The 15339-nt window shown below is 34.0% G+C and overlaps 1 protein-coding gene across 1 annotated transcript in view; it reads left to right on the forward strand.

Annotated features, from left to right (window-relative positions):
* The window catches only part of LOC131065240 (uncharacterized), a 133618-nt gene extending 118896 nt beyond the window's left edge, over positions 1-14722 (forward strand). Inside the window, exons 7-9 of the mRNA XM_057999702.1 lie at positions 12815-13022; positions 13461-13711; positions 13906-14722. Coding sequence (XP_057855685.1) covers positions 12815-13022; positions 13461-13711; positions 13906-14077 — 631 coding nt within the window. The 3' untranslated portion in view covers positions 14078-14722. The remainder of the gene's footprint in view (positions 1-12814; positions 13023-13460; positions 13712-13905) is intronic.
* Positions 14723-15339: the final 617 nt, after the last annotated feature.

The following is a 15339-nucleotide window of genomic DNA, read 5'->3' on the forward strand; positions in this document are numbered from 1 at the left end:
CCTCTTTCACAATAGAACAAAACTCACAATCATCTCCAGAAAATGTCGTCACATAACAACTTGAATTAGCACAAAGTCTCAAGACTCTCAACACAACTTGCCTCTTTTATTGAAAGCAATCTGATTTACATCTAAGCTCAAAGTCTTAGAGTGCACATACAAACTGACAAAATTTTGTTGCATTGCGAAAAGATAAAGATTACAATAGACCCCTCAAGTATTTATAGAAGAGGAGTCTTGAGAAAAAGGTGGGAGGATCCTAACTAACTTGAGAGATTCTTTCAACCACCAAGACTTATTCAATAACTAACTATGACTTATTTAACTTGAGAGATTCTTTCAACCACCAAGACTTATTCAATAACTAACTATGACTTATTTCAACTACAGTTCTAACTGAACACAACTTGTAGTTGCTTTACATGTAATTACAAAAGTGCAAGTAATGAGTTAACTTGCAATTACAAAGTTATTTTTTACATGCAACTTGTCAAAACAAAATTACAAATGCATAACTAAAACTATTCCATGTGTCTAAAGACACGACTCTAACTGCATCATCCTTTGTCTGTGATGATTTTCATGTCGCTTCAGGATGCTAGAACTTGAAGTATTCTAGATTGGTAAAGACATCTTGAACCGGAACGGGAACTTGCATCCTTGTCTTCTTGCTTGGGGTAGTACTATCTTTTCAGGAGGGAAAGGGCTGCCTTCCTCTTTTCATGTCATGACCATCTTTGTCTTGAAAGCATTCTATGCTCTCAACCATGAATTGTTGTTGTATCTCTTCTTTGTATCATCCTTCATTCTTGAAATTTGCTTGCAAAATAAGGCCCATGCCTTAATCCATTGATTTGGTAGATCGTGTGTGCAAATCGGATTGACAAGGGAAGAGATAAATTGATGCAAAAATGGGCTCATAGGTGAATTTCGGGTTCTGGAAGCTGCATTACATGTGTGGGAAAAACAAGAGCATTAACTTGCAATTGTGGAGAACAAACATGCAACTTCATATGTGTAATGGGTAACTACAAGTTTGCACTTGTAATTGGACCTTTAAAACTCATTTTCAAGTGTTTTTTGAGTGCATTTTGGACCAATTTCGGGTTTTGGATGGCTGACTGCAAGTAGACTTTAAATGGGGAAAATGAATGAAGGTGTGAAATGAGTGGATGAAATGGTGGGAATAGGGATCTTGATATGAGGGAAATGAAGCTTATGACCAAAAACAACAAGCGCGGATGGTTATGAATGGATTTTTGAAGAACTTTTCCATGTTGATCATATGAAAAATGGGAAGAACTTTTACTTGTAATCAAGTTTTAAAAACCCGATTTTGGAAAGATAAGCTTTTTCCAACTTTGAAACTTGGAATTTCACCAAAAGATGGTTAAGATTTTTCAACCAAAGGGGTAGATCAACTATTTTTCATCTTACATGCAATCGGGTTTTTAAATCCCGAATGCGAGTAAAGAGGGAAAATGGGGAAAGACAATGCAATTTGCAAATTGCTTTGCAAACTTGGAACAAAGGGAAAAAATCTCTTACAAAACCGATTTTAGGAAAGAGCAAAACAAAACTAACAACTATCATGAAGAGAAAGAATCTCTTATAGACAAAAGAAGAAGATTCAAACCCTAGCCACGTTTTTAAGAAAACGCCATATGCAGCAAAAACGGCTATCAAAATGGCATGAGAATTGGTCAAATAAAGCACCCAACCTCCATGCCTAGGCAAGACAAGCCAAAACGATTTAGGAAAGACAAGATTTGTGGCACTTGAATGAGGCAAATCGTCGCATTTTTCAAAAACGTTTTTGTTGTTAAAACACCATAAAACCAGCGATAATGTCTTCCAAATGGCGTGAAGAGAGTTGGAAAATGCATGAAAATAGCAAGAAATCCAAAACGCCTTCCTCCTTGAATTTCTCCACAAAAATCGTTGGAAATCTTCAACAAAATCCTCCAATATTGCTGGTCGGGTTTTTGGGAAAGAACAACAAGGAAAAAATGCATGCAATAAGGAAAATCAGGTTTCTCAAACCTTTTTACATGTTTAAAATGCTCACTTTTCCCCTCATAAGGCAAAATCGGGTTTTTGAGAGCAAACAACAAGTTTAAAATACTTGTAATAGGGAAATAAAAATCCCATTACAAGTTTTAAACAACTCAACAAAAGACTAGTAAAGGGAAAATAAAATTCCTTTTACAAGTCACAAAAACAATTAAAAAATAAAACATGTAATAGGGAAATAAAATCCCTATTACAACTTAAAGTGACTTTATAAAACTTGTAGTGGAGGAGAAAAACCCCTACCATAACTTAAAATCACTTAAGTGGAACTTTTTAAAAAAATTACAAGTTTTATTTTAATTTTATAATTTAAAGTTCACTTGTAATATGCCCAAAAAGTTCCTACAATGACTTAAAAGACAAAAAGCAACAAGGAGGAAATAAAAAGTAAGTTACAAGTTCTATTTTTCATAAAGTGCACTTGTAATCAACTAAAAATTTCCCTACAACACTAAAATAAAGGAAAAATATTAAACTTGCAACTTAAGAAAAATTTCCCACCTGTAGTCAGGGAGAAAAATCCCGAAATTGAAGGAAAGACATAGCAAACGAAACCAGAATGCGATGAAATTTGAAACGTGGTTAGAGGATAGACTGAGGACTAAGACAATCCAAGGGCGAAACAAAATTCTACATTGGGAAGCGTGTCATAGAGTAAAATCTTCAACCTGCAATGACTGTTTTGAAACTCGAAATTGCACAAAAAGCTAGGAAAAGGAAGACCAAAACTCATGAAAACTTGAATAATGATGGCAAAGACACCCTCCAATGATTTGACACTATCAAATGTGAGTTTTGTACCTCGTAAAATGTGCCTTGAAGACAAAAATGTCACTTTTTAGGCAAAAATTTGTAGGGGTTGTCACATTTTTGAGAATCCAAAAATGAGGACAACAGGGGCAATGCCCCCAACAGGTTTGAGAGGCAGAAAATTAAAGCCTTGGAAACTTTTACCACCAATGGAAATTGTGTTTTTTAAACTGCAAGCAAGAAAAAACAATTTTTTTGAATTTGGAGTTCTTAATACAAAACTCAAGATTTATTTTGCATTTACTCGCGAGTTTTATAGGAAAAAATTGTTGAGAGTTTTTCAAAAATCCGTTGGAGAGTTTTTGGGTAAGTAACTCGACATTTTGACTCAAGTACTCGCAAGTCAAAAGAGTTTTTGGAGAGCTTTTTAACAATGGCTGATATTTATAGGGAACAACTCTAAATATATGAATTGTTTTAACCTAAGTCACCAGGTTCTAATTCGAATTCAAGCTCGGCAACCATAAAATTCGGATAAAGTTTGGCAAGGGTAAATATAGATGCAAATTTTTTAATTAAGAATATTAAGAAAATTAATTATCTTCAATTTAATTGGTTCTTAAATTTTAGGCGATATGGGAGAACTTTCTATTTTGAATCTTTTTTAAAGATTGCAGACTCGTTTTATGCTTTCTTCCCTTAAAATGTTGGAAATTGAATAATTTTCATTTTTCATCAAGAAAATTGTTTTTTTCAAAGAATACTAAATTAATGAGTTTTAATTGTTTGAAAAATATTAATGAATTTTTTTCACTTATTTTTTACTATTTAAATACTTACATTGTTTTTAATATTTCTTAGTAAACTATTTTTTAATGGCTTTTTAGATATTGTTTTTTATTAGGTAAAATAGCTTTTTTAGATATCATTAATATTATACATAAAAAAATGTTATTGATTATTTATTCTGAGAGCTATCTTACCTATTAGTTTTTACTTATTATTAATTAGTGTGACTGGTATCGAGACAAAAAGGTTTTGGTTTAAATGCATACATATCTTAATATATTTTAAATGTTAAAAACTTACAAATGTTGGAATTAATTTGAGTTTTATTAGTATGGATAATTCAAAAGTACCTTTATTTAAATACTAAGTAAATCAGTTATAGATCATAATGGTAAACAAATATGACCTAGGTCATACAATAGTGAATGGTCAATAAATTTAAATAAATAGTTGTAAAATTCCAAAATATTGTAAAGAAATTGAAACTGACATGCAAGTAAACTTGGTGTAAAAGTGCAAAAGTAAATTGTCTTGTGGAAATGAAAAGTAAAAATAATCTAGACCATTAAGCACAACTAAACCTCCAAATTTTCAGCAAAAATCAACTCCACTACCTTCTTTCTTCTTTTTCTTTCCCAAAAGAAAGAAAGAAACCTACCACTGACCTTAATAATCTTATATCGGATATGCATGTAGTTTGTTCTACAACAATATTCAACAAAAACTTTTCAAACCCTCATCAATATCACCATAACCATTCCATAACAATTTTTTACCTTTTTGTTGGCTCTTGCATATTAAAAATCAAGACATGGAGACACTAGCAATGCGTGCAAACTTTGTGACATTTTTGTTGTAAACTTTGCGCACATCTTTACCAATATATAGCATGTTGCTTATACATATCTCTGTGATTATTTGATATCCAATAATATTTTAACAAAATAGTTGCCAACATTTGGCAAGAACTTCGCTGCACTGCAGCCTTGTTTTAAATGTAAGTAATATATTCACAAAATAATAATTTATAAATACTAAAGTTTAAAATAATATTATATTAAGTTGATAAGTTTAAAAATTTAATTTAGATATTTAAATATGTTTAATTATTAAATATTAATTTTTAAAAATAAAAATAAACAAGTAAAATAATATTAAGTTTAAATTTATTAAATGTTAATATGAATAAAATAATATGAATTTTTTAATGAATGTAAATTATTAAAATATAAAATATATGTTTAAAAAAATTTAAACTATAGAAAAGCTTTAAAACAACTATATATGATGAAGTTGCGACAACCTCTTGTAGAGGGCCATCATGACTTCGAGCAAACAACTCAATACTCCCTTGCACATGGCTGCCTATGCATTGAATCCGAAGTGGTACGTGCAAAGGGCCGACAAAATTATACCTATACAAGATGTTGACATGAAAAAAGGGTTAATGAAGGCCATTGAGAAAATGTATGATCCTATAGAGGCCAACTTGATTCGTATTGAGTGGACAAAATTTGCCACTCTTTGGGGATATGGACCCCAAGTTGTGGTGGACTATGCATGGGCCTAGATCTTTGATGACTACTCTATCCATTCGTTTGCTATACTAGGTTTCTAGCTCTCACTTTTCTAAGAGGAACTGGTCTACTTATAGCTTCATCCTCTCCAATAAGAGGAACATACTTACTTCTAGGAGTGTAGAGAAGCTTGTGGCTGCACATAGTGCCTTGTGTCTCACTAACTGCAACACACTTATGTACAAGGAGAGTCCAACAACCAAATGGATTGTAGAGCCAAAGAAGCCAACACAGATTGATGATGATGCTACACAAACAAGGCTGGTTGGTATTGGTGTAGATGAGCTTGAGCATGTGGATTCTAGTGGTTCCAATGATGAGGAGTTTGGCAAGGAGCTTGGGGATGATTAGAGGCATTAGGCCATTAGCCATTCACTGACGAGTCATTAGTATTACTATTTAGCATTTGCAATTTTGTTTTTGAAGTTTGAAAATTGTTGATTGTAATCATGAATCATCTTTATAAAATATTGAAAATTCTCATTCAGATGTCGATATTTTGATTTTCAATATTAAAAATTAGTTAAATGTTAATAATTTAATTTTAATGCAATCATTGCAACGTGTTTACTCATTCCTTATACATCTTTTTATAAATAATTTTTCAAGTATTAATTATATTTGCACCGCTCCCTCGCTGCCCCCTACCATTGTCCCCAAACTTAGGCGACCTGTATCCCGATCCTCAACACCCATTTAGGAAACTTTGTGGAACTATGAAATTTCATGATGATGATTCATCATTACAATCAACAATGTTCAAACTTAAAAATCAAAATAGTAAATGCTAAATAGTAATACTAATAACTCATGAGTCAATGGCTAATGGCTAGATGCCTCTAATCATCCCCAAGATCCTTACCAAACTACTCATCACTATAACCATGGGATTCCACATGCTCAAGCTCATCTACATCCACACCAATCAGCCCTATTTGTGTAGTATCAATTAATTTGTGTTGGCTCTTTTGGCTCTACATCCCATCTGGCTACTAGATTTGCTTGTAAATAAGTGTGTTGCAATCAATGAGATGCAAGGCACTATGTACAACCACAAGCTTCTTTGCCCTCCTAGAAGTAAACTTGTTCCTCTTAATGGAGTGGATGAAGCTATAAGTAGACCAATTCCTCTCAACAACAAAAGAACTAGAAACCTGGGACAACAAACGAATGGTTAGAGTAATAGTCAAAGATCAAGGCCCATGCATAGTCCATCACAACTTGGGGTCCTCTTGTGCCATAGTCTCCATATCTATCTTGGCCGCCTTTGCATATCCCCAAAAGAGGTGCAAATTTTGTCCACTCAGTACAAATCAAGCTGGCCTCTATAGGATCATACATTTTCTCAATGGCCTACATGAATCCTACATGAATCCTTCCTTCACCTCAACATCATGTATAGGTGTAATTCTATTGGACCTTTGCATGTACCACTTCGGGTTTAATGAATAGGTAGCCATGTGTAAGGGAGTGTTGAGCTTCTCTCATTTGTGATGAATGATTGGTCGAATATGCTCGGTGTAGAATTGCGATGTAGGGTCCTCTCGCACAACAACCTTCATTTGATCAAGCATAGAATCAATGCACTCATACACTACAAGGGAAGGTGCATTAGAAATCCCATATCTAATAACTCTAAAGACTATAGCAATGATGGAGACAATATATTTGGCATCGACCCAAAAGACATCATTCTTCACCATCCCCTTCACCCTCCTCCCCTATTGTGTCTTTGACTTAGGCCACCGATTTCATTCTACTCTCATAACCATTAGTTGCAATGCCTCTTGCAACTCAAGTATCCTCTCCAAGAGAATAAAGTATGATGTATAACGAGTCTCTACAAGTTTCAAGAATTCCTTATTGGGGAAGGACTTGGAGAGTCCATGTGAAGTGTCGTGGTTGCAGATAAACACTTGCACATCTCTAGCATCATTGACGATTGTTTTGATCCAACTGATTTTATTGATGTCCTCGAGTGTATTATTCATGGCATGCACACAACAAGGAGTCCACCAAATATGTTTGTAGGTTGCTTGTCATGTCCCCTCCTTGATTGTTATATATAGCATAAATGAAACAATTATTATTATTAATTAATATAATATTAATCAACGGATAATTATTTGAAAATTATTAAATATTATTAAATATTAATTACTAATAATATTCTTTAAATATTCAAATAAAATAAATAATAATAATATAAATAAATAAATAAGTAATAATAAAATATAATATTTATGAAGACAACTAAAATGGAAGAAATCTGAACACAAATAGCATCCAAGCATTGATAATCACAAGCAATTAATGGACATTGGTGATCATATTAATCATAGATCGACATCCAAATTAATACACATACAGTCAACAAATGAATGGTAATCATTGACCATGATACCGATTAAGGAAGGTCGAGTATCGATACTTGAAGGACCATCGGTATCAAAGGGTAAAGGACAATTAAGAAGGAATATTGTTCTCATCAAAGAATCGATATGATCTTAAGAGTATCGACTTAGAGATAATTGACTAACACATATAAAGAGACTAAACAACGATTAAAAGTTAATAATATGCAAAGGTTAATTAATGATGAGACACGATAACTATAACGCAAGGGGGTGATCTGGAACCCAATCAATTACTTAATGAAAGGAGACAATTAGAATATGAGTCTAATCAATTAGCATTAAGACAAGAATATGCTACGATTAATGAAGGGGTGCATTAGACATTATGTGGAAACCGATCTAATTAGAAGCTATTATGGAGAGTGGCGATTACCAAAAGGGATGAGACATGTCTTGTCCAATGTGACTCATCATTCAAGAACGCAAATATAAGAAGACATTCCCATCATTCATAAAAATGGGAAAAAAAAGGGGTATATATGTTATTTGGCAGCCATCGATCGGATCAGATCAGAACTGTTATAAGTTACAGGCAGTAACATCCTTGTCCTTAGTGGTATGCATGGGGATGTGCTTAGTATGTATGCTTAATATAGAAGGCCGCTGATGTTCCTATGCAGAATTTAATAATATTATGAATATAAATAATGATATAATAATTATAAATTATTATAATACTATCTGGTAACTGCTCTGCAATAATATATATATTAATAATATCTGAAAATAGATGAAAGGATATATAATGTTTTGATCAGACAAATAAATATTAGAATATAAATTTGAAGAATTCTTAAGTTAATATCAGAAAGAAGAATATGTTTTTCTGTTACAACTGTCAGTATTTAAGTTGGAAAGGAGATGATTTCAAGTAGGTGACATTACAATTGGTTTGACACTTGCATTAAGAACTATGGATGTATGATAGATGAACAATTTATTTATTAATAGTTAATTGATTGAACTGCGGAATATCACTGATTTGATTAATGCTAAGGTGGAATTGTCTCCTAATATATTTAGTTTGAGTCATAAGTATATTGAAATAGATTAATTATGGTTAAAACATGCCTAAACCTAGTAGGGGACATTACATTGCTTCAATTAACTTCCCTGCAGCTTTGCACACATGGGCCGCATCTGCCACTAGCTGTAGCATTTTTTGTGGCCCAACCTCCTCTATAGCATCTTTGAGGATATGGAACTGAAAATGGGAATCCTTGTGATACCTTGAACAATCAATAGCCCTAAGGAAATAACGGCCCTCTATAGATGTAACCATGATATTGATGAGTGGACGATGTCTAATGTCTGTCCACCCATCGATGGCTATGCTGCATCCTCTTGTGACCTAGGTGTTTTTCATTTTCTCCATCAAAATATTAATCTTGGAATAGTTCTGATCCAAGATTGTTGTCTTCAATTTAGTCTCCCCTGGTGGCACATTTGATGGTCCCACCCTTATTATCATTCCCACAACTTCCTTATAATAAGGAGAGCGAGCCACATGAAATGGAATGCCATTGGGAAAGAAGAATTTTCCAATGGCATCATCTGCCTCATCCTTTGCTTGTAGGTTGAATAAATCTACCAGTGGTTGTGAAGATGCAAGACTAGTCATTTTACATTTCCCCTTAGCCTTTCCTACCACTAAACTAGATGGATTCAATGGCCTTATACTCTACAAAGTAGAAGTAGAAATTGTAGAACTCTAATGAACCCTATCCCTTTGTGGCAAAGCAGCAGATGTAGGTTCTTCTTCATTACAACCCCATAATTTAATTTTTCAGCCCTATATTTCAGGTTCCTTTCCATCTTTTTACATACATCTACACCTTTGCCTCAGATAAAAAGGAAGTGAGCATTAGTTCTAGTCATGCTGCCAAACCATTCAGGTTTACACATGTTGCACTTCCACTTTCTACTACCCTAGGCTTTGTTGGTACCTTAGATGCAAATTGTTTTAAAAGTGACTTCAGATCAAGAGCCCCTTGGCCCATTTTTGCAAGATTTGACAAGGGCAACCATAATTTTGACTCCCAATAGAACTTGTTGCTTCAGTTTGTATGTTAGTGTCATCCCCCACTGCTTTTATGCTAGGATCATCAGATGATTTATTCTTACTTTCAATTTCTACTTCAATGCTTTGTCCCTAACTGTCATCCTCACCCATGCTATGAGAACTCATAATGATAATGATGCTTCAAGAAACAATGATTGAAAAAAATTAGAAAGTCTATATGCTGCTGTCATAATTTGTCAAATTAGAAACAATGACAATATTTATGTTGTTGTATTTATCAATAGAAAACTAATGCAAAATATTGGGATTTCTTTTTCCATATTGCTGTAGCAAATTAGTAATGCAAATTGGTGAATTTAAAATTTTGTACTTGGAAGTAAACATTGAACAATGACAATTCACAACTCAGAAAATCAAACACTAACAACAAACAATGACAAAAAGAGGCAGTGTCTTTACTTTTCAATTTCAAACAAGGTTTTCAATCATGAACAAATGAAGTTTTCAATGGCTACCTTTGATTTTGAATCACAGTGTTGAATCTTGATGCCTTCCTCTTGCAAGAATGAAGAGTCTTCTAGCTTGCTCTCTCTCCTAGTTCAATCTCTCAACTAAGCTACTTGAGTCTTCACTTTCATACTCGTCACTGTTTTTGTGTGATTTAGAATGAGACCATATGTCTCTTTTATAAGTTTTTTGGGAGGCCTTGTGGGTTAGGGCTAGATTAGGGTTAGGTTAGTCACTTTTAAAGTAACTTTTTTCCTTTATTAAAAAAAAACTACCTTTAGCGTTGGGAAACTACTGTGCATCCCTGCTAGGGTTGAGGGACACCTGGGAGTCTTAGGGATGTCTTAACGTTCCCTTTTAGGCATTTCCAGAGGGCAATGCCTTAGAGACGCCCCCTCTTAGAGGGAAATGTCCCGAGGACAACGGGGGAGGCGTGGTGGAGGTGGTGAGACGACAAAGGGATGTCCTCCCAGAGTTTCCACATCTTGGGGACATCCTTGTTTTGGAAACGATCATATTTTCGAGGGGGAGTGTCCTCATGGAACCAACTGAAATTTTGAAAATTCTTGTTGAAATGTCGATATTTTGATTTTGACTATTAAAAACTAGTTAAATTTTAATAACTTAATGTTCAATGCAATCATTGCAAGGTGTTTACTTTTTCCTTATAAATTTTTTTATAACTATTTTTTCAAGTACTATATGTATTTGCACCGCTCGCTTGCTGCCCCTACTATCGCCTCCATACTGTTCCCAAACCTAGGCCCCCCGTATCCCCATCCCTGAAACCCGTCCCCCCGTCCACCCATCTCCCAGTTAGGAAACTCCGTGGAACTATGTTTAAATCAGTTGTGGAGATTTGCTTGTACATTTTTTGAAGGAATGAAAAACAGGTTATCAGGAGTAATTATTTGTGTATGCTTCCGTTTTCGTTTACACAATTTTGAATTTCAATGATTGTATGATTAATTCAATGTTTATTTAAACATTAGGCAACTAGTCATCATAATTTTTATTTTTTAACATGAAGAATGTGTATGCATGATATGAGGAGGGCATATGTCTGATGTGATTGTGAATATCAATAGAAGCTATGTTGATAATGCAAAAAACCTTAACATTAGTCAAAGAGTTTATGATATTCTTACATTTAATATACAAGATACTAAGGCATATTCTGCCATAGTGATAAATTAAGTTTGGAATGGCAATATTTCTTTTCCTAAAACAAGGACGTCTCCACATCTTGGGGACGTCCTTGTTTTGGAAACGAGCATATTTTCGAGGGGGAGTGTCCCCGTAGATTCAACTGAAATTTTGAAAATTCTTGTTCAAATGTCGCTATTTTGATTTTCACTATTAAAAACTAGTTAAATGTTAATAACTTAATGTTCAATGCAATCATTACAAGGTGTTTACTTATTCCTTATAAATCTTTTTATAACTAATTTTTCAAGTACTATATGTATTTGCAATGTTCCCCTGCTGCCCCCTACCATCGTCTCTCTACTGTCCCCAAACTTAGGCCCCCAGTACCCCCATCCCCGAAACCTGTCCTCCGGTCCACCCTTCCCCTCGTCAGGAAACTCCGTGGAACTATGTTTAAATCAGTTGTGGAGATTTGCTTGTACATTTTTTGAAGGATTGAAAAACAGGTTATGAGGAGTAATTATTTGTGTATGCTTTCGTTTTCGTTTCCGCAATTTTGAATTCCAATGATTGTATGGTTAATTCAATGTTTATTTCAACATTAGGCAACTAGTCATCGTGATTTTTATTTTTAACATGAAGAATTTGTATGTATGATATGAGGAGGGCATATGTCTGATGTGATTGTGAATATCAATAGAAGCTATGCTGATAATGCAAAAAACCTTAACATTAATCAAAGAGTTTATCATATTCTTACATTTAAGATACAAGACACTAAGGCATATTCTGCCATAGTGATAAATTAAGTTTGGAATGACAATATCTCTTTTCCTAAAGGTGAGGGTTGGATTAAGGGGAGGGTTGATACTCTAGTTTAGTTATTTCGTCCCCAATTGACTTGGCAAGACTGCAACATAACAAGCTAAACCTCCTGTCATTCTTAGGTGAGGGGGAAGCAGTACTTAACACCACATCACATAGCTAAGGATGGATAGATTACGAGGCATGTTAAGCGTGTCACCCTTTTTTACAAAAGTGAATATCCTAGATCAAATGTTCTTACATATCTCAATATTATTTGTTTCAATTTATTCGAGTTTGCTTCAGTATGAGAATTCTATAAAAATATAGATATTTGTAAATGTGTTTATAAAATGCTTAGTTTTGATGAATATTGAGGTAACATGAATTAAACAAAGTTGTTTCAAGCTTGATGTACAAGAGCATTATAAACACTGTAATTATCAGTAAACATTTGTACAAGAATGGTACGAGTCCACTACATATCCACCACTCATGCACAGCTGTACTGGTGAGTACATATGTAATATAGCCATAGCCTTATTTATATTACCCCTATACTCTATTTGAAATGCTGTCCCCATCCCAACACTTGTACATTATGCCCCTGCGTAAACTATAGACTAAATAATGAATACAATGTATCATGGAAGCTTTCCTGTATTGCATCTTAGAGTGGATCTTGTGTCCATGAATTCAGTTTATTGATAAAATTTCTCTTGCAGAGCCCGGAGCTGCTGTTCTTATGATCTCCTTGTAAAGCATGGTGTTCATATTCTGGAAGATTTGGTTATTGAATTAGCAGATGGTATTGCAACCTTCTTCTTGGAAGTTATATCCATGGACAGGTCCACTTCAAGTGAGGATGAATTGACTAATTTGGTTAAGCCCTCTTACATGTCAACACGAGCTCTTGAAAGATTTCGGAATGAGGTGAATTGTATAATCCTTTCCGTATTTGGAATTCTTTTAATGATTTTGATGCCTTGTTCAATTCCTAAGAGAACGTAAAAGGCGAAAAGGAAAATTTGAAGTATGAAATGAAAGTCTTGCCAGATGAAAGTATTTGGCATCTGTATGTTCATTTATTTTTAATGTTTATGTGCTATAATTTTACATGAATGTTGCCAGAATCTAGAACTTTTGCAGAGGCATTTGAATGTCTGAAATAGGACATAGGATATAACTAATATTCTCTTTCTTTTAGAACTAACCTTCTGGTACAGTGTAAGGGGAATGCATTTTTTTTTTTTTTTTCTGTATCATTAACAGGCATTGATTGGTAAATAAGGAACGATAATGCTTTGTGATTCTTATCTTAGCTTTACTGATTACAGTCTTGTCCTTAATTGGATTTATTGTGTTGTACAGGTTGCTCTGAGCAGGTGGTTACAGGATAACTTCTTTTCTGTGGTAGCCATTTATGAGGATCGGTTTAATTTGTGGACTTTTGAAACAGTTCCTCTTAAAACTCCACCTGCAACAAAGAGCTCCAAGTATAGATGGTGGAAGAAAATGAAATATTTAAAAATGGTAGGAGAGGAACCATTAGAAGACATAATAATTACTCAGGTTTTGCTGCCAATGAAAAGGACAAAGGAATTGAGGGCTCTATTGGGATGGTATGCTTGCAGAATATATCTTATTCAAATATCATGCATGCCAATGCTCATTTACAATCATTGTCTTGTTCATTTTAATTGCATCTTTGACTTTCTTTCATGGCAGTTATTTGAAAATCATATTATAATCTAACTGGTTCATTTCTGTACCATGGTATAGATGTCATCTCATCGAGATTATTTTTTGGTTGCAGGAGGTATTACTACAGTGTATTTTTGGAAGTTTCTGATGTTGTGGGCCCTCTATTAAGAGATCTTCTGCAGAGAATTGGCCGAGGTATAGCTTTCCTTCTGGTAAGTTTAATTGGAAGATCACTTGGTCTGATTTGTCAAGGTATCAGGCAATCTGTTAGCTGGAAGCCATAATGATTTAGAGACAAGTAACCATTCTGACACAAGAAAAAAATGTCTCATCTCATTGGATGATCACTTGGACTGATTTTTTGAGGTTCATAGCAGTCTGTCAGGTGGAGGCCTTGATAGGATTGCAGGTTTAGGAAACTGTTTACATATGCTTGCCAAGTAAACCACCCGTTTTGTCCTCCTTAATATCATGGATTTCTTATCTTGAATATTCCTTATCCATTTTTTCTAAGAGTATTTGATTCTTGACAGCATTCAAATATTGTGTATACTGATCAACAGGAATAAAACAGATGTCTGTAATCATTTTTGTGCTGTTCAAATAATGAGGGAGTGAAAATTTGGTTGACTGTATTGTAAAGGCAATTGGAAGTATGCCGTTATGTTTCGGTGTGGTTAAGCCCAACATTTTCTTCTTGGTATTGAAGTTTATATTGGTATATATTCACTATCAGAATGCAGGTTACAAATCCAAAACAAATTGAGTAAATCTATTGTGGGCAGGATTATTTCACAGAATAAGCTAGACTGTACTGATTTGTAGATTCAGTGAATCTACTTATGAATTTTAGCTTTTGCGGGCTCTGAGGGACTGTTCTTAGTACAGCTTAAAAAATTTCAACAATGCAAAATTCCTTTTAAATTGAATCCTTGTTTACACCTATTTTCATATCTAAACTTAATGTGTATATCAATGCAAGCGAATTGTTGTAAAAAAATTCGATGTATTAAAAAATATATCCAAGCTTACACAACAATACTCCTTAAGAAAGGATTCATGCCAAATTTGTCGTTATGAGAATCCAAACGAAATATAATATTCTTTACAATGAATGGGACACTATACAACCTTACATATCTTAATCCTAGGACTAGGTTAAACACTTAACCATCAAATACGTTTAATCTGAATTCTTAGCAAGTATGATTTATTTCACTAGTTGTCAGTTTGATCCAATGCAAAAATTACCCATTTCAGCACATCATTTCTTGTCAGTCTCAAGTCATCTACACAACTCCAAATATATTGTAGCTTTGTGTCTAGTTGGCAAGGCAATCCAAGAGGATTCGATACTTTTTCTCTCAGCATGACAACTTAATGGCATGTCATTCACAACCAGTGTCAGGATCATCTCAGTAACATTTGGATGTACACTGTGACATCCTAATTCACAATCTATGCTGCACAGTTTCAATGGTGTCAGCATTTTTAGTGTTGCTGTTTAATTGTACTTGCAGAAGACAACAAAACAGAGATTATAAAA

The sequence above is a fragment of the Cryptomeria japonica genome, chromosome 2 (genome assembly GCF_030272615.1).
Source record: "Cryptomeria japonica chromosome 2, Sugi_1.0, whole genome shotgun sequence".
Classification (NCBI taxonomy): domain Eukaryota; kingdom Viridiplantae; phylum Streptophyta; class Pinopsida; order Cupressales; family Cupressaceae; genus Cryptomeria; species Cryptomeria japonica.